Raw genomic sequence first — 19,974 nt, 5'->3', positions numbered from 1 at the left:
GTTTGCATGGAAAATCAAACGAGTGTCTAGTCATTCAGATGAGACTATAAACCGACATTCCACGGTGTAGAGCACGCACTTGGCGCAATGAAAAAGAACCAATGGCAACAAAAGGGTTGTCCACTCCTGGCAAAATTCTGTGGAAGAAACAGTCCGAGGCCACTCGGATATGTACACACAAAACCTGAAGAAAAAAATAGGCACGGCACGTACTCTAGGCATGACTAAGCGCGTCAGTTGGGATATGTTGCTGGTCAGGCATGCCTACTGTAGCAGATGTGGTACGTGTAGCGCATATATGGATTTTTCCGAACGCAGTGACGCCTCCTCGGCTAAAAGACTAAAATTGAAATTGAAATCTAAGTGATAAAAAAAAAAAAAAAAAAGGAATTGAGAACAACACTGGACTGCAGACACCACCTTGTTTTACTCCAACTGTACAGTCTATATAATATGTCAAGTGCCCAGTGAGCACCACTGACACCAAACTCTTCATTTTACTGATGAAAAATATACATTCATACACTTTATCTCTTACACCATTTTATACAATATTGGCCATATTATAATCATATGTCTGTTTTGGAATCAAGGGCTTTCTCGAAATCAATGAAAACTGCATAAAGCTGAGAATTACTGGGCAAAAAAGCTTTTGCACCAATACCAGAAGAGCAAAAATATGACATATTGTTGGGTGTCCTTTCTTAACTGAACGCCTGCTTGGTGGTCACGGAGAGTAATATAATTTTCTTGTACTCTTATGTTCATAATACGGTTTAATATTGTAAGAAACATTTCATTATCTATATAATGGTAAGAGAGATGGCTTTGTGGATCTGTTGGGATTGTTAACATCTCCTTCTGGTGAAGTGGCAGAATAAATGATTCAGTCTATTATATTTTAAGTTCAAAGGATACCCCTCAGTCGTGAAACGACTTGACCGAAAAAAAAAAAAAAAAGGAGAAGAGTAAAACATGATCATTCGATTTCATATACCAAGCTCAGGAGTTCTGCGGTTTTGAGAGAGAGAGAGAGAGAGAGAAAGAGAGAGAGAGAGAGAGAGAGAGAGAGAGAGAGAGAGACAGACAGACACACAGAGACAAACAGACCGCAGACAGACAGACAGAGAGACACAGATAGACAGACAGACAGAGACAGAGAGTTGTAAACAGATCGAACATTTTCTTTGAAATAGATATAAAAATTAAGGATAAAATATTGAAATGCCTTCAACACAATCACAATAAACAATTTTTGTCAAACTTTTTTTTCCCACCACGCACCGATCCTACTTTTCCATTCACTTAATACAAAATGGCGCTGTCGAACGGTTGCTCGTGCGCGATCGGTCCATCAATCCTGAATGCCGATCTGTCCTCTCTTGCCTCAGAATGCCAGCGACTGATGGACAGTGGATCAGATTACCTGCATCTTGACGTCATGGACGGGCATTTTGTTCCGAATCTTACTTTTGGACATCCTATTGTAAAATGCTTGAGACCGAAAATGCCAAACACGTTCTTCGAGATGCACATGATGGTCTCAAATCCAGAGCAGGTGAGTGCGTCGTCTGCTATTGTGATATTGAACATTACAAAATACAGCTCGGATCACGAATGCAGGTTTCATTGACTGAATCGTATTTATTTTATCATTGCTTGGTATGGCTTGTGAAACAGCAGCAGTATTGTCTAGAGAGTCTAAAAGACGACCAAGATCACAGAGCGGAAGACGTATGAAGCTTTATCTCTCTGAAACACTACCAGAATGATACATTATGCGACACCATGGAGAGAGAGAGAGAGAGAGAGAGAGAGTTTATCAACTGCTTCAATTCATTGCAGTCTTTCAGTTCAAGTGGTACAACGAACTTAAAACGAGAATAAAAAATTATCTGTCACCATGACATCGCATGTTTTGCAATGAATCAGTGCATTGCCATCAGCTTTTGTTTCAAATGGTGCAGTTAAACAAGTGAAAAGAATTTTACTGCCACTGCACCACCCCATGTTTTGCAACCAATGATTGGTTTGCCATCTTCTTTTGTTTCAGGTGGTACAGTTAAACGTGAAATTAGAATAAGAATTTGACTGTCACCATGACATTGCACGTTTTGCATTAGATCATTGAATATGTGGAATAAACACATATGAGTAATGCATTTCAAATAGTTTTAATGTTTATGACAATTGCAATGGGACCATATATTTTCTTATCTGTCATGACCACAAAATGATTAAAAAAAATCTACAAGTATAATTCATTATTTTAAGATGTGGGTGGAGTTATTTTCTTTCTTTAATTTCTTTCATTTCTTCTCTTCCCTTTGTTCGTTTCTTTTAGTTTCAATCATTCATTGCTCCTTCCCAGTGCCATTCTTTATTTGTTTCTTTTTTCTTCCTTCCTTCATCTGTTTTTCTTGCATTTCATTGAAAAAAATATTTTATAGAGCAGATGGATTTTACATTTTTAACATAAAATATATGGATCAGTCTGCATGTTGTGGCTTTGACGCCTCCAAGAAAATGAAAATGAACAAGAAACTCCATTAAAAGAAACAGGTTATAGGTTTACACACATAAACTCCTTGCCCCCGAAGATCTTTTCTTTCAGTTGTACATGGGGTTCATGCTTTGACAGATTCCTAAACCCTTAATCTGAAGTAGGAAAATTATTTTATTATGTATACTTGAATGAGTTTCAAGGAGGCATCAGAGGTGTGGATTGAACCATGTTACATATCTGCTTTAAAGTTTATAAAATAATATAGTGAAAACAAGTAAATGTAAAGTATAATATACACATATATTTAAGGGCCACACAGAGACTGGTCGAGGGTAATCATACTTCATATTTCAGAAATCTATAAATGTTTATTCACATTGATTGATGTGATGAAATGAGGTTATGATGGTGACTTGATCAGATGATGACGGTGTTGTTGATGATGATGATACAATAATGATAATGATTATTACGATGTAGATGATGATTGTTATCTATATATTGCAGTGGGTGGGAGACATGGCGGATGCGGGGGCCAACATGTACACATTCCACCATGAAGCCACGTCTGACCCCATTGCTTGCATCCGCAAGGTCAAGGAAGCAGGAATGAAGGTCTGATAGTCATAGTGATGTATACGTCACTATAGTGGGCGCATGTAAAAACCATAATGTTATTGTTAAAGTCTTTTGTATAGATTTCTTCTGACGGGCGCAATAGCCGAGTGGTTAAAGCGTTGGACTGTCAATCTGAGGGTCCCGGGTTCGAATCACGGTGACGGCGCCTGGTGGGTAAAGGGTGGAGATTTTTGCGATCTCCCAGGTCAACATATGTGCAGGCCTGCTAGTGCCTGAACCCCCTTCGTGTGTATATGCAAGCAGAAGATCAAATACGCACGTTAAAGATCCTGTAATCCTGAAAACGGGGTATGGCTGCCTACATGGCGGGGTAAAAACGGTCATACACATAAAAGCCCACTCGTGTGCATACGAGTGAACGCAGAAAGGAAGAAGAAGATCCCTTTAAAAAAAAAAGAAAAAAAAAGTCTTTTGTATCTGTGTCAGTGAATAGTTGTGGACCGTTTGTGGAGGGAGACTAGCAATCGACTGGAACGCTTGACCACCTGATTCCAGCAGACATTATTGAATGGATGATGCTCAGTTATCAAGACAACCTATCATTTATACAAGACTGTTAATTCTGATGAAGTGCACTGATGAACATACTGAAGTGAAAGTAGTTCTGCTTCAAAGTTTTCTTTGTTTTATTTATTAGAAAAACAAATGTTTGTTTGCCTCTCCTCTCATGGTCTTTATAGTTGATAACTGTGAAGTAATTTGTGTGTATACTGTGTGTTTCAATATTTGAGCACGTGTGTGTATGTGTGTCCAGTTCTGTGTTTTTCTGTCAGTGTAATGTGTGCTTATTTGTGTCTGTACTTTAGTCAGATTGTCAGTACAGTCAGTTTTTATTATTCAAACAAATTGTAACATAGGGGGTTTTGACAAAATATATATATCCACTCACAGAAAGTGGTTCCCACTAGCTGTGTGTGTGTGTGTGTGTGTGTGTGTGTAAACATATTTATTTGTGTGTGTGTGTGTGTGTGTGTGTGTGTGTGTGTGTGTGTGTGTGTGTGTGTGGAAACATATTTATTTGTGTGTGTGTGTGTGTGCACTCTGTGTGTGTGTGTGTGTGTGTGTGTGTGTGTGTTCCTGGTTGTTATGCATTAAAAATATAGAATGTATGGTTTGTTTTCATCTGCTATTTCAGGTAATGTGTGTGTGTTTGCAGACTGTGTAGGGTCTCTGTCTTTCCCAGTGCCCTTTGAGCTGCTCCTTGTGATCATGGTGTCATACTTGACTGTAAAAAAAAAAAAAAAAAGAAAAAAAAAGAAAGAAAAATCAACAAAGCCCTGTTGGCCAAGGCAGTGTGAAGGGTTATGTGTAGTGATTCTAGGTCAGTGCTAACCTGCATACCTGCATAGCTCTGCTGCAGAACTCCCTTGTCGTATATCATTCATGTGTATAATGTAAACAGTTGGGTGTTGTCAGTGCCTGCATATCAGTCTGTCTATGTTTTGGTGTGGTCATTGTACTGTAATGTAGTGTATGGCATAATGTTCCTGTTTCTGCATGTTTCTGTGTGAAATCCAGGCTGCTTGCCTCATGGAGACCTGATCACCTTGAAATTATGAACATGTATGAAAGATCCTATGGTGACAAAGGGGTAGTTCCAGGGGAAAAAAAAAAAGGTGAAAAGCACACACACACGCACACGTGCACACAGATGGATTCACTTTGAATGACAAGGATGTGCAAGGGTGGGTATATACGCGCATTTAAACACACATGCAGACACACACATGCAGACACACACACAGACAGACAGACACACACACACAACACACACACACACACACACACACACACACACAGAGTGGTTAATAAAATATTCATGTTCTCAAAAGGAAGAGAAAGAGGAATGCATGAATTTCACACAGAAGACTGAACACTGTGTCAGTGCATGTTGTGAAACTGATGCTGAACCTCACTGAATGCGCAGCACAGCATACTAAATATCGCTTCAGCTTATCAGATCTCATCACATCACAGCACATCATATCACATCACATCACATACCACATCACATCACAGCAAAGCACAGCACATCACACGATATCACATCACAACACTTCACTTTTTCGTGCGCTTAGTGCATGCTTCACACAAGTCCTTGTTTTATTGTCTCATCCGAATGTTTAGCATCTAGATAGACCACCACTCGAGGTCTAGTGGAGGGGAACAAATTTCTGGTGTGTGTGGGATTCGATCCCATGCCCTCAGGATCTCTCACTTCCTGGGCGAATGTGTTACCACTGGGCCACTTGTGCAGGTGGGTCTGGCCATCAACCCTCCCACTGACGTCAGTGTGGTGCTGCCCTATGTGGATATGGTGGACCTCATCCTCATCATGACCGTCAACCCAGGTTTTGGGGGCCAGAGCTTCATTGCGGACTGCCTGCCCAAGGTTTGTTGACACATTGTGTCTCTCTGGCTGTTGTCTGTTTCTTTCTTTGTTGTCTGTTTAATCTGTGTTCAGAGCTTCATTGTTGATGGCCCAAGGTCTGTGTACTCTGTGGATGTGTCTGGGTGTGTCTGTCTAGCTGTTGTCTGTTTCTTTGTCTGTGGTCTGTTTTATCTGTGTTCAGAGCTTCATTTTTGGCTGTTTAAGGTTTGTGGACACTGTGGGTGTGCCTGGCTGTTGTCTGTTTCTTTGTCTGTGGTCTGTTTTATCTGTGGCAAGAACTTCATTGTTGGCAGCCCAAGGTCTGTTGACACATTGTGTCTCCATGGCTGTTGTCTGTTTCTTTCTGTGTGGTCTGTTTAATCTGTGTTCAGAGCTTCATTGTTGGCGACTTTAGGTCTGTGGGCACTGTGGGTTTGTCTGGCTGTTGTCTGTTTCTTTGTCTGTGTTCTGTTTTATCTGTATTCAGAGCTTCATTGCTGACTGCCTGCCCAAGGTCTGTGGACACTGTTGGTGTGTCTGGCTGTTGTCTGTTTCATTGTCTGTGGTCTGTTTTATCTGTGTTCAGAGCTTCATTGTTGGCTGTCCAACGTCTGTGGACACTGTGGGTGTGTGGATATTGTCTGTTTCTTTCTGTGTGGTCTGTTTTATCTGTGTTCAGAACTTCATTGTTGGCAGTCCAACATCTGTGGACACTGTTGGTGTGTCTGGCTGTTGTCTGTTTCTTTCTGTGTGATCTGTTTTATCTGTGCCCAGAACTTCATTGTTGGCAGTCCAACGTCTGTGGACACTGTGGGTGTGTGGATATTGTCTGTTTCTTTCTGTGTGGTCTGTTTTATCTGTGTTCAGAACTTCATTGTTGGTGACCTAAGGTCTGTGGACACTGTGGATGTTTGTCCCTCTGTGGCTATTGTCTGTTTCTTTGTCTGTGGTCTGTTTTATCTGTGTTCAGAGCTTCATTGTTTGCAGCCTAAGGTCTGTGGTTACTGTTGGTGTGTCTGGCTGTTGTCTGTTTCTTTGTCTGTGGTCTGTTTTATCTGTGTTCAGAACTTCATTGTTGGCGACCTAAGGTCTGTGGACACTGTTGGTGTGTCTGGCTGTTGTCTGTTTCTTTGTCTGTGGTCTGTTTTATCTGTATTCAGAACTTCATTGTTGGCGACCTAAAGTCTGTGGACACTGGATGTTTTTCCCTCTGTGGCTATTGTCTGTTTCTTTGTCTGTGGTCTGTTTTATCTGTGCCCAGAACTTCATTGTTGGCAGTCCAACGTCTGTGGTTACTGTTGGTGTCTCTGGCTGTTGTCTGTTTCTTTGTCTGTGGTCTGTTTTATCTGTGTTCAGAACTTCATTATTGGCGACCTAAGGTCTGTGGACACTGTGGGTGTGTCTGGCTGTTGTCTGTTTCTTTGTCTGTGGTCTGTTTTATCTGTATTCAGAGCTTCATTGTTGGCGACCTAAGGTCTGTGGACACTGTGGGTGTGTCTGGCTGTTGTCTGTTTCTTTCTGTGTGGTCTGTTTTATCTGTGTTCAGAGCTTCATTGTTTGCAGCCTAAGGTCTGTGGTTACTGTTGGTGTGTCTGGCTGTTGTCTGTTTCTTTGTCTGTGGTCTGTTTTATCTGTATTCAGAGCTTCATTGTTTGCGACTTAAGGTCTGTGGACACTGTTGGTGTGTCTGTTTCTTTCTGTGTGGTCTGTTTTATCTGTGTTCAGAGCTTCATTGTCGGCGACCTAAGGTCTGTGGACACTCTGTGTGTATCTGGCCATGGTGTGTTTCTTTCTCTGTGGTCTGTATTGTTCCTGTCTGGAAAGAATGCCTTCTTCACCTTACTTAATGTTGGGATACTTTTCTTTAATTGAAAATGTGAGGTTGACATGTTGCAAGTTGTAGTTAAGGTGTGAATTGTGCATGATTAATGTGTGTATTAAAAAAAACAAACTATTATATATGTGTGAATGTGTGCCATTTTGTGACATTCAAAACCTTTGAAAGGTTGTTTTATAAAAATTGAAACATGATTTTGACATCATTTTATGAGGACAGGAGGGAGATATTTACTGCCATGTGTCTTACTCCACATTGCTGTATTTAAATTTGTATATTAGTATTACTATATTTTTGTAACTACTAAACTCAAAGCACATAGGGTTTAAGTGAAGAACAGACACCTGTTCCTTGTTGTATTTTGATTAAAAAAACAAACAAACAAACAAACAAAAAAAACCCAAAAGAAGTGAAGATGTGGTGTAGTGTATATTGACCAGTCCGTATGCTTTCATACATTGAAACTGAAAACTGAAAAAAACCCTGAAATACTAAACTAGTTGCTTGAAATCAGAGGAGCATGTACAAATTGAACAGTGTGAACCTCCACATTGCTGTATTGAATAATAAAATTGATAATAATAATGATACATAACGTTTCTATGATGCGATATCCAGTACAAATGCTGCTGCTCAAAGAGCCTTACATCATCCAGATAGATATAAACATCATGTAAAAACATTTAAACAGCTTCTTGTCAATCCAGATCAGTATGTTGAAATGACTTACTAAACTAGTTGTTGCTAGAGATGTAAGGGAGCAGGTAGAAAAGGAGCTGTGTGACTGGGTGTGGAAACACCTGAGGGAGAAGTACAAGAACCTGGACATTGAGGTGGACGGAGGGGTGGGGCCCAAGACCATCCAGCAGTGTGCTGAAGTGAGTGGCTTTCCTTTTTCTGCTCTCTTGGCTCAGGCATCATGGGGACACACGCACCATTATCCTTGGTGCTGGGGATTATGGGGACACACTCACTGTAATCCTTGGCTCTGGGGTTGTGGGGACACACTCACTATAATCCTTGTCTCTGGGGTTGTGGCGACACACTATAATCCTTGGCTCTGGGGTTGTGGGGACACACTCACTGTAATCCTTGGCTCTGGTGTTGTGGGGACAAACGCACTGTAATCCTTGACTCTGGGTTTGTGGGGACAAGCGCACTATAATCCTTGGTCCCAAGGTTCTGGGGACAAGCATACCGTTACCCTTGGCTCTTGAGGTTATGGGGACAAACGCACTAGAATCCTTGGCTAAAGAGTTGGGGACAAATGCGCTATAATCCTTGGCTCTGAGGCAGTGGGGACAAATGTACTATAGTGCTTGGCTCTGAGGTTATGCGGAGAAACACACTATAATCATTGGCTCCAGAGTTATGGGAACAAATGCACTATAATCCTTGGCTTTGAGGTTGTGCGGAGAAACACACTATAATCCTTGGCTCAGAGGCAATGGGGACAAATGCACTATAGTGCTTGGCCCTGAAGTAATGGGAACAAACACACTATAATCCTTGGCTCCGGTGTTAAGGGGACAAACACACTATAATCCTTGGCTCCGGTGTTGAGGGGACAAACACACTATAATCCTTGGCTCCGGTGTTAAGGGGACAAACACACTATAATCCTTGGCTCCGGTGTTGAGGGGACAAACACACTATAATCCTTGGCTCCGGTGTTAAAGCCTGAACCGGACTATAAATGGCGGGCGATTTGAATCAAGCCAGTTTCTCACCAGAGTCTGACACTGTGACGTCGGTGAAGGTTTATTCAAAATAAAAGCCTAATAAAGCTACGGTTTGGCTTCATTTATGGCAGAGAGCGAGATTTGCCTAGCAGCTTCCAATCTAGACCTGAATTGACTTTGGAAAGTACAAAATGTGTCAGCTACACGTAATACAAAATTTGAATGCAGAGAAAAGGGGCGGAGCTAGAGCCGTTTGTGTTTGCGCTAGACGTGTCTGTCAGATAAAAATAGCACCAGCACGTGGTACTGTCCGGTGAGAATTGGAAAGCATGCAGACAGCCCCTCGACGTTGGCAACCGTAAACGACCACATTGTGTGGCAGGAGTACACGGATATCTTTCTCGGCTAACAGTGAGTCAGTCTTTGTTTTGCTTTCACCTCCCACATGTTTACATTTCTACCGGACACGTGCTCGCGCTTTTTATAGATGAACTCCGCCCCTTTCCCTTTTATGGATAGGCTCTAGTGCGCATGCGCAACCGAAACCTTGCTCTCGGGAGTTAAGACTTTAAGGGACAAACACACTATAATCCTTGGCTCCGATGTTAAGGGGACAAACACACTATAATCTATGGCTTTGAGGTTATTGGGACATGCACACAATTATCCATGGCTCTGAGGTAATGGGGACAAACGCACTATCATCCTTGGCTCTGGGGTTATTGTGACAAATGCACTATAAATAATCTTTCCTTTCTGTCCCATTGTCTCATGACTGTAGGGGCACCACTAGTGATCTGGCTACTAGCTTCTTCTTCTTCTTCTTCTTCTGCATTCACTCGTATGCACACGAGTGGGCTTTTACGTGTATGACCATTTTTACCCTGCCATGTAGGCAGCCATACTCCGTTTTCGGGGGTGTGCATGCTGGGTATGTTCTTGTTTCCATAACACACCGAACGCTGACATGGATTACAGGATCTTTAACGTGCGTATTTGATCTTCTGCTTGCATATACACACGAAGGGGGTTAAGGCACTAGCAGGTCTGCACATATGTTGACCTGGGAGATCGTAAAAATCTCCACCCTTTACCCACCAGGCGCCGTCACCGTGATTCAACCCGGGACCCTCAGATTGACAGTCCAACGCTTTAACCACTCGGCTGTTGCGCCCGTCTACTAGCTTCTTCATTTTCTGCAAACAGAATCAGTGGAATGCAGAAGATCACACATGATGTACACATACACACTCACCCACACCGCACAGGAGAGCGCTGGCCTTGGGTAATTCGCCCAGCTTGGAAGTGAGTGCCCCCCTCCGCTAGACCTAGAGTGTTGCTGGTCTGGGTGTTACTGTTAGTCCTTTTGATTGGACAGTCAGCTGATTCCAACCCCCTCCCCCCCCCCACCCACCACCCCCCTCCGAACCCCCCGCCCACACACACTCACAGAGACACACACCCACACAGACACACCCACACAGAGACACACACACACACACACACACACACACGCACAGGCACACACACACACACACACACACACACACACACACAGAGTAGTGTTGACATTGGATCAGTATTTTTCCAGTTCCACCTCCAGTCTTATCAGTTGAAGAACAGCTTGTTTGAACAAGAAACACACAAGAAACTGTGACAATAAAAAGAAAAAAGAAAAACACTGTCAGATATTTCAAGCTAGTTTGACATTATGAAATAACACAGGAGAAAAACACAGAACTCATCAGTGTGCCTGTATGTTGTTCTATTTATATTGCATATGATATCATTTTAGATTTAACATGTGTATTTTTGTGCAAACGATCAGTCATTCTTAAGATAACTCTATACTTCTTCCCCAGTAAAGGTGATGTTGCAAAGAAACAAAGAGCAAGAGACTGAAAGAGAGAGTACATGTATCACTGACATGTACCGGAGGACATACATCTGTATCGTGTGCCATGACTCGATTCAGACTTGTGTCTTCCGTTCAGCTTGTGCCTGTACTCTGGACTTTTTGCTCACATTCACCTCTTTGGGTCGCTGCCATTGTAGTGCAGAAATGTCAGAGGCGGTATCTTAATACCGTTTGTGTGTTACAATATAGGGTGTGTGGTGGACGCCAGCTGTTGTATAGTGGCTGTCGTGTTTATCTCCTGATCACCGGTGTGAAACACAGGATGTTGCCAGGGCTGTGCTTACATGTATGACCAAATGAGAAAGAAAGGAAGTCTGATGACTGTTATATGGAGAGTTATATACTTATATATTTTTATATATGGTTTATTTTATTTCTATTTTAATTTTATGTGTATGTGTGTGTGTGTGTGTGTGTGTGTGTGTGTGTGTGAAAGAGAGAGAGAAACAAAGAGGGGCAGGAAGATATGTATATATACAGAGAGAGAGAGAGAGGGAGAGGGGAGAAAGAGAGAGGGGGGGGGGAATACACAGAGAAAGAAAGAGATAGAGAGAGAAAGAGAGAGACAGGGAGAGTGAGAGAAATAAAAAAGGAAGAGAGTGAGAAAGAAAGAAAGAGACAAAGAGTGAAAGAAAGAGAGACAGAGAGAGAGGGGGAGAGAGACAGAGGAGGGGGCAGAGAGGTGACTAAGTGAAGGGAGAGAGGAAGCTAGGGTAGAGGGATCGTTCGTTTATTTATTCATAGTCCGTTCATCTAAGATGATGATATTAGACTGAAGGGGGGGTGGGGGGAGGAAGGGGCAGCAACAGCATAGGGGAGAAAGGGGGGTGGGAAGGAGAGATAGAGAGGGGAGGAGGAGGGGAGGCAGAAAGGAGGAAGGAAAGAGAGAGGGGGTGGGAGTGGGCCAGGGAAGAGGGAGGGTGAACGGAGACAAGGGGAGGGAATGACAGATGGTTCAGGGGATTTAGATATATATATATATATATATATATTTATTTATTTATTTATTTATATTTCTTTTTATCACAACAGATTTCTCTGTGTGAAATTTGGGCTGCTCTCCCCAGGGAGAGCGCGTCACTACACTACAGCACCACCCATTTAATTGGTATTTTTTCCTGCATGCAGTTTTATTTGTTTTTCCTATCGAAGTGGATTTTTCTACAGAATTTTGCCAGGAACAACATTTTTGTTGCCTTGGGTTCTTTTACGTGCGCTAAGTGCATGCTGCACACGGGACCTCGGTTTATTGTCTCATCAGAATGACTAGCATCCAGACCACCACTCAGGGTCTAGTGGAGGGGGGAGAAAATATTGGCGGCTGAGCCGTGATTTGAACCAGCGCGCTCAGATTCTCTTGCTTCCTAGGCGGACGCGTTACCTCTAGGCCATCACTCCATATATAAAAGGCAAAAAGATACAGCACCGGATCAGATGCTTTAAAAAAAAAGAAAGAAAAAAGGAAAGAAAAGAAAGAAAACACAAGAACAACAACACAACAACCCCACAACAACAAATCATGTGTTTTAACTGACAGATACATAACCAACTAAGAGTTCTTCTGGGGAAGTTCTTATATTTTTGGAGCAGAGAACAAGATAGTGACCAGCTTAAGATTCACTTAGAGTACAGTGTTTTACCTTAACAACTTAAGATTGTGTTCAGTACTCACTACTCCGGTTTATCTTTGGAAATGAGACCACAGGTGCACTGTCTGTCTTTCTGTCTGATTATGTCTGTGTCTCATGTCTGTCTCTCTTTCTGCCCGTCTGTCTTGATTTTTCTCTTTCTCTCACATTCTCTAAGGCTCTCAGACATGAACAGATTGTGTAATTTAAAAACCCATAGCAGGTAATGTTGATGAACATTGTTTTCTTATGTTTGATTTTTACCCCCCACTCCCCCACTGTTCCCTTTGACATGATCAGATGGCCTGGTTCAGTGAACTGTTTGTCTTGTCTTGTCTCTGTCTCTGTCAGATTCTCTCTGTCTGTCTGTCTTTTTCACTCTGTCACTCTGTCTATCCGTCAGTCTGTCTGTCTCTCTGTCTTTTTCACTCTGCCTGTCTGTCCATCAGTCTGTCTGTCTCTCTGTCTTTTTCACTCTACCTGTCTATATGTCAGTATGTCTGTCTCTCTGTCTTTTTCACTCTACCTGTCTGTCAGTCTGTCTGTCTCTCAGTCTTTTTCACTATGCCTGTCTGTCAGTCAGTCTGTCTGTCTGTCTTTTTCACTCTGCCTGTCTATCTGTCAGTCTGTCTGTCTCTCTGTCTTTTTCACTCTGCCTGTCTATCTGTCAGTCTGTCTGTCTCTCTGTCTTTTTCACTCTGCCTGTCTATCTGTCAGTCTGTCTGTCTGTCTGTCTTTTTCACTCTGCCTGTCTATCTGTCAGTCTGTCTGTCTGTCTGTCCTTTTCACTCTGCCTGTCTATCTGTCAGTCTGTCTGTCTGTCTGTCTGTCCTTTTCACTCTGCCTGTCTATCTGTCAGTCTGTCTGTCTATCTGTCAGTCTATCTGTCGGATGATCTTGGGCTTCTGCTGGTTGTGAATGTGCACGCACAGTTGCAGAGATGCCAACTGATACGATTCCACTGTATTTTGTTACACTTGATCGCGGTTTGTTCCAATGTTATGCAAACATCAAAATTGTTCTGACAAGTTCATTTTTCGACTAAATAGCACGGCCACACGCTTTCCTGTCGTAACATTACCCAGACGCTCTAGACTTATCGATCACGAGGCCAGGGCAGTGACTACTTCTTCTTCTTCTTCTTCTTCGTTCGTGGGCTGCAACTCCCACGTTCACTCGTATGCACACGAGTGGGCTTTTACGTGTATGACCGTTTTTACCCCGCCATGTAGGCAGCCATACTCCATTTTCGGGGGTGTGCATGCTGGGTATGTTCTTGTTTCCATAACCCACCGAACGCTGACATGGATTACAGGATCTTTAACGTGCGCATTTGATCTTCTGCTTGCATATACACACGAAGGGGGTTCAGACACTAGCAGGTCTGCACATATGTTGACCTGGGAGATCGTAAAAATCTCCACCCTTCACCCACCAGGCGCCGTCACCGTGATTCGAACCCGGGACCCTCAGATTGACAGTCCAACGCCTTAACCACTCGGCTATTGCGCCCGTCAGTGACTACTAACCTTGGCCTCATGTGATGATGCTCAGCTAATTGTGAGCGTGTTTACATTGAAACAGCATTGAGTGGACCAGTCAGCTTAATCATTTGCCTGAACAAGAGAGAACATGGCTGAATCAAGTTGCGTCTCAAGTCAAACAGCATCTGTGCCCGGTTTGCTGATGTTGCTCGGAGTCCAAGTGCTCCTACCAAACTCAGAACGTTTCTGCCAAATTTCCTGATTGTTTCTACAAACAGTTGATAGGGGTTGGCATCTCTGTAGGTGTGTTTGAAGGTGTGTGCATTTCTTTGTTTGTGTTTGATGTACTGGATGCATGTATGTTTATGTGTATGTATAATTTTTTTGTTGTAAACACCACAAAATTTCTGCCTGAGAGGTGTGAGGGCCAATCTGGATTATGATGATTATCATTATTGTAATGATGATGGTATGATTTTTATTCATAATGATGATTGTGTTTGAAAAGACTCTTGCTTTTTCTTTTTTCAGGTGGGTGCCAATGTTATAGTGTCTGGCAGTGCGTTGGTAAAGCATGACAATCCGAAGGAGGCCATCGACTACATGCGAGCGATTGTCAACGAAGCCATTCAAAATTCACAGCTGAAAACATAAAGTGTTTTTTTGTTTGTTTTTGTTTTAAAAAAAGAAGAAAAAAAGAAAAGAAAAAAGAAATATGACGCATTTTGTGTGTGTGTGTTTTAGTGTTTAAGCATGCATTGTGGTGTGTGTGTGTCTATGTGAGTGCACATGTGCACAGGTATGTGTGTGTCCATGTGATTCTTCTTAAGTTGGTGGATTGATTTAGATATGGTTTAACATCAATAGTTCAATACTTTGACACTGGTCGAGCCATCATCAGGTGGTCTGGCGAGGACAAAATGATGTAAGCGGAGTGACGTCACATATTCTGTGCAGGGGTTAGGAGGGAAAACGTCGTCTGCTGTAGCCTGTGTGTGAGCATTTTTGGAGCAAGCATAGCGCGCTTGGTCACATTTATGACAGCCTCAGTGCAAAATCTCTCTTTTTCTCTCTTTCTCTGTCTTTCTCTGTCTGTGTCAGTCTGATTGTCTGTCTCTGTTTCTCTCTGACACACATACACACATTCTCCCTCTCTCTCTCTCTTACTTATTTCCTCTAGGCTGAAAGAAGCATCATAATAGGGTGTGTTGCTGCTACTTCAAGGATCATATATATTTCATCTTCTCTTTGGTTTGATGTCTGTTCACTAAGGGTGATTCAGACATGTAGGCAATCATTCATTTCAACACACACATGTACACACACACTATGGATAAAGTGGAATGGAAAAAGGCAGAGATGGGGTAAGGGGGGTGTAGAGGGAGGTAAAGAAGGAAGATGATGGTTGTGTGTGGGTTGCAGGAGTTACTGACTGAGTCATATTGCTGATAAAATGATTTGTGTTTCCATCCACAGGAAATATATATTCATATAACGTCAAGTGTATTAGCACATGTCCACTGTTGTGATCACCTTTTCTTTTAGCTGGATGATCATTTCTATTCTTCTTCTCCAGTTCAAGATGTTTTGCAACAACTATTGTTTTTTTGGGTTTTTTTTGTTTGCTTTTAAAAAAGAATTGTTATGCTGTGAGATGACCTGATGTTTAAGGAATCAGTCTGTAACCACTCTGCCTGAACAACAGTCTTATGATATGGTCTCTAGGACGAGACGATAAACTGAGGTTCTTAATGCAGCTTGTAACAAGCACACATTAAAGAACCTACGACAAGACCCGTTATCAATCCCAGGCAAAATTATGTAAAAAAAATCTACTTTGATTGTGAAATGAGTCCCCTCTGGGCAGAAAAGAAAGAGCAATTAGATGTTGAAGTGTTGTGGCGATGGTTTGTCCCTGGGGAGAGCTGAGTGAATTTCAAGTAAAATAATCTGTTGTGACAAGTAAAATTAATCCAGTCCAATCCAGTCTTCGAAGTGAGCTTCAGTCTTCTTTTGCCCTGATTTATAATGACAATATTGTACCTGAAAACTTGATGTTTTACACTGAATGTTTGTTGATAAATATCATTCATGATTTCTGCCACTTCTGCTTCACATGGTTTGTATTAATCAGTTTTATATGTGCTGTGTATTCACATTTGACTAAAAAAAAGCAATGCAAAAGAGAAAAAGTTGATAACTTAAGGGACGCAACCCTACTTTTCCATGGACTTAGCTCCCATTGTCCAGTGTGTGAGTGAGAAAGAATTGTTTTAAAGAAGTATTTCATTATTTTATTATTGTTATTCTTCTTCTTATTTTTATTATTATTATTATTATACGTTGTTTTTTTTTTTTTTATAAAGATTTGGTGTGAAAAGAAATAGGAATCACAGTGACATTTTGGGGAGCTTGATCTGGTCTTGCTGATCCAGTTCAGAATATAGATGATGATGATGATGATGTGTGTGTGTGTTCTTCATATGGACAGGATGATGTTAGGTGCAAACCCTGTCTCTTGGCCTCTAATTTAATTATAGAGGGTTTTGGTTCTCTTGTGGGACTGCTCTGTCTGTATTTTTTATTTTTGACATGTCTAAGGACATCTGTGTGATGGGTTTTTTGATATATTTTTTTAAGTTACAAATTTTCATTATCACGTTAGTATTATAATTACAATGATGATGATTATGGCAATCAACATCATTAGTAGCAGTAATATATTTTAGAGGTTTAATTTGTTACTTCATTTTTCATGTACTGACTTTTTTTTTTATAATGAATTTTGAGAACAGATACTGCTCCTTATTTATTCATTTATATTTGTGGTTGATTATTAATTTTTTTTATTTCTTTTATTATTTTTTTATGGTCTACAGAAGCACAATAAAAAGACAGCTGCTCTTCCCATCATAAAGAAACCTTTTGTCCTCTTTTCTTTTTGTTGTTGGTGATTGGAGAAACTGAAATATTATGATAAAGAATTAAAAGAAATGAATAAAAAAGACAATTAAAAAAAATCAAACAGGTAACATTCCTCCTGGATTTCCTGGATGTTTCCATCATATATAATCTCAGGATTGCACATAATAATGTGTTGCCATTTTCATGAGCACAGTACTTTCAGAATGTAGGTTTTCCAGGCTGAAGTCATGATTTTCACTTGTGCACTTGATCATATTGCCTGCACTATTCCACAAAAATTAAAGTTTGAAGGAAAACTTTGTCAAAAAAAAAAAAAAAAAAAAAAAAATCAAGAGTTAGCATTGGTAAGAATTAATTCCTCATTAAGTCAGTGATGAGAAACCCCAGGGAGAGTGGGACAGTACAAAAGCCCTTGAGCTGTCCAGCTCTCCCTAGAGTTTCTTATCACTAACTTAAGTTATAGTGTTTTTTTGCTTTTTCTTTCCTTTTCTATGCACCCAGTTGAATAGAAATGTGTGAACCCCACCCACACTCCCCAATAAAAGGACGGGAATTTTCATGAAATTTGAAGTCATTTGATACCTGTGAGAAGTCTGAGAATCATTGTAGGAAGGGAAGTAACAAAGTACATGTAACTGATCTTTGATTATTTGTGTTCCCCCCCTTGACACGTTGGTGGGATGGGTAAAGCGTGTAATCAGAATGCCCCTCTGAGTTCCCAGTAAGTCTCCTAGTTTGTCTTAGGGCCCGAGAACACAGAAGGCTACATGAAGGAGTTGGGAAAATAAAATAAAAAGGAAAAACAAAACAAAATGAAAGAGAACAGGATACAACATGGTCTGCTTCCTGAGTTTCATTTTCTTCCGTCAGGAACACGGTCACAGAGTTTTCAGGGCTGTGGTCTCTGTCTCACTTTTTTTTTTCTTTTTTTTTTTTTCAAACTTTAGCATGCTACACACAAACACATGCTGATAAACATGCACAAAAAGTGATTAACATATATCTGCGAGGGCACACACACACACACACACACACACACACACACAGCATCACTCTTGTTTTTGTTTGCTTGTTGCTTGTTTGCTTATAGTGTCCATAATTCCTATGATGGTTTTATGACAAATGAGTTCTGAGTTCTGAGTTCAGAGGCTCTCAAACACACACACACACACACACACACACACACACACACACACATGCCCCTGCACACACAAAAAGAATGATGCACACTCAGAAATAGTTTTTTACATCGAGAATTTTCACTCGGGTAATGTTGACTTTGTAAACAATGGAATATCTGAGTTCATGTACCCTTTTTTGAAGTCCATCATGCCATTATTAAAGCATACAGTTGGATTTCTACATAAAATGTTTGGACCTATTCAAATTTGGGATAGCATCCGGTGGTTTTTGTATATTTTGCTTGTAAGACCATTTTTGCTGACTTAATGAATATGTGTAAGTGTGGTATGGCCCTGCTTGGCTGGACTTTTAGCAACAAAAACAAAACAAAACCTGTTTAAGTGTGGAGAATTATGATAATCAGATGACTTTGATAATTGGGCTTCCTTTGTGTGGATGTATGTATGTGCAGAAGGGGACTTTGGTAGATAATTTTTGTTTGTTTTGCTATAAATGGTGTTGATGTTGGTTGATCCTTTCTGATTTCTTTTTGTTGGAGGTTTATCATTAGAATTTTTTTTTTTAATGTCATGTATCAATATAAAACTGGGATTAACTTGTTGGTGTGTGTGTGTGTGTGCTGTGTTTCACCTGTATTTTCAGATGTTCACACTCACTCACTCACTCACTCATTCCCTCGACTGCTGGGGTCGTTAGGGGGACATGAGGAAGATGTCATAGCTCGCCACGCGTTCTGTTGGCAGCTGTCGTGAGGAGATCTGACATCTCCCACTACAGTCCCTTGCAGGATGGTTTTGGAGAGGGTGTTATGTCATATGACGTGACCAAACCATGCCATCTTCCGTCATTTGACAGTCGCCAGCAGTGGTTCTTGGGGCCCAACAAGGTTGCTGACCAGGTTCCGCACATAGTCATTGGTCTTGTGCTTCTTGTAGGAGATGTGTAGTAGTCTCCTCAAGCACTTGGTTTCAAATGCTTGGATTCTTCTTTCTGTTTCTGCCTGGATTCTTTCTGTTTCAGATGTTCAGTGTTGGTCAGTGTGTATGTGTTGAGGATGGGAGAAACTGTCACATCTCTCCTTTTAATATGAATGGCATCTCCACTCTTTGGGATTTCTGTGCTAGAGATCTTTTTCTTTTTTTTCTATCACTGTTTTTTTCATTTCTGGATTTTCTCTTTTTTTGCTGTTATCTCTTCCTTTATCCATTCACCTGTATTTTTTTTCCTTTAAAGCATTGAATATTTCTGGTCCTTTTTCTTGACTTGGTAATTGGGCAATCTTACTGTGGATGTATTCCTTTTTTGTGCATTGTTGACTTCATCAAGATTTTGCGCCTTATCAACATTATTATTATTAGTAGTAGTATTTTTATGTTTTTTTTATTTATTTTATTTTTTTAATTATTATTATTATTTTATTTTTTTTCTGAAGTCCTGACTAAGCGCGTTGGGTTACGCTGCTGGTCAGGCATCTGCTTGGCAGATGTGGTGTAGTGTATATGGATTCGACCGAATGCAGTGATGTCTCCTTGAGCTACTGATACTGATACTGATACTGTGCATTGGATGTGCTAGTTTCTCATTATTTTTTTGTTTGTTTTTGTATGACTATTGTTGTGTACAATTTTTTGTATTATATATATAATCATATGTATGTTCTGATTATTAACATATTTTAAAAAAATCCTCTTTTGAAAAATTGATGACTATTTTAGTTGACGCTTGCTCTTCTGTATTTTGGCAGGTGAATATTAATCAAAGGGAAAGAACTTATGCAAATATAAATTGCCAAATTAGGAATGAGTTGTCTTTCTTTAGTTGCTCAAAAGACTCTCTCTCTC

At 40.9% G+C, this 19,974-nt stretch overlaps 1 protein-coding gene across 1 annotated transcript; it reads left to right on the top strand.

Moving 5' to 3' along the window:
* The first annotated feature begins 1,315 nt into the window (after window positions 1-1,315).
* On the top strand, window positions 1,316-19,912 carry LOC143290505 (ribulose-phosphate 3-epimerase-like). Its single transcript, XM_076600005.1, has 5 exons — window positions 1,316-1,558; window positions 3,014-3,121; window positions 5,403-5,539; window positions 8,147-8,231; window positions 14,597-19,912. Exons 1-5 carry the CDS (start codon window positions 1,316-1,318, stop codon window positions 14,717-14,719), a joined length of 696 nt encoding a protein of 231 aa, XP_076456120.1. The 3' UTR covers window positions 14,720-19,912.
* The last annotated feature ends 62 nt before the right edge of the window (window positions 19,913-19,974 follow it).

This window comes from Babylonia areolata, chromosome 15, assembly GCF_041734735.1.
Source record: "Babylonia areolata isolate BAREFJ2019XMU chromosome 15, ASM4173473v1, whole genome shotgun sequence".
Lineage (NCBI taxonomy): Eukaryota > Metazoa > Mollusca > Gastropoda > Neogastropoda > Buccinidae > Babylonia > Babylonia areolata.
This window is presented reverse-complemented; position numbering and strand designations above follow the sequence as displayed.

What these genes read in the sequence shown, in the direction of transcription:
- LOC143290505 (XM_076600005.1), top strand. Translation starts at nt 1,316, where the DNA reads ATGGCGCTGTCGAACGGTTGCTCGTGCGCGATCGGTCCATCAATCCTG. An exon ending in GCGGACTGCCTGCCCAAGGT is followed by an intron (nt 5,540 to 8,146) that starts TTGTTGACACAT and finishes TGACTGGGTGTG; the next exon opens with GAAACACCTGAGGGAGAAGT. An exon ending in CCATCCAGCAGTGTGCTGAA is followed by an intron (nt 8,232 to 14,596) that starts GTGAGTGGCTTT and finishes TTCTTTTTTCAG; the next exon opens with GTGGGTGCCAATGTTATAGT.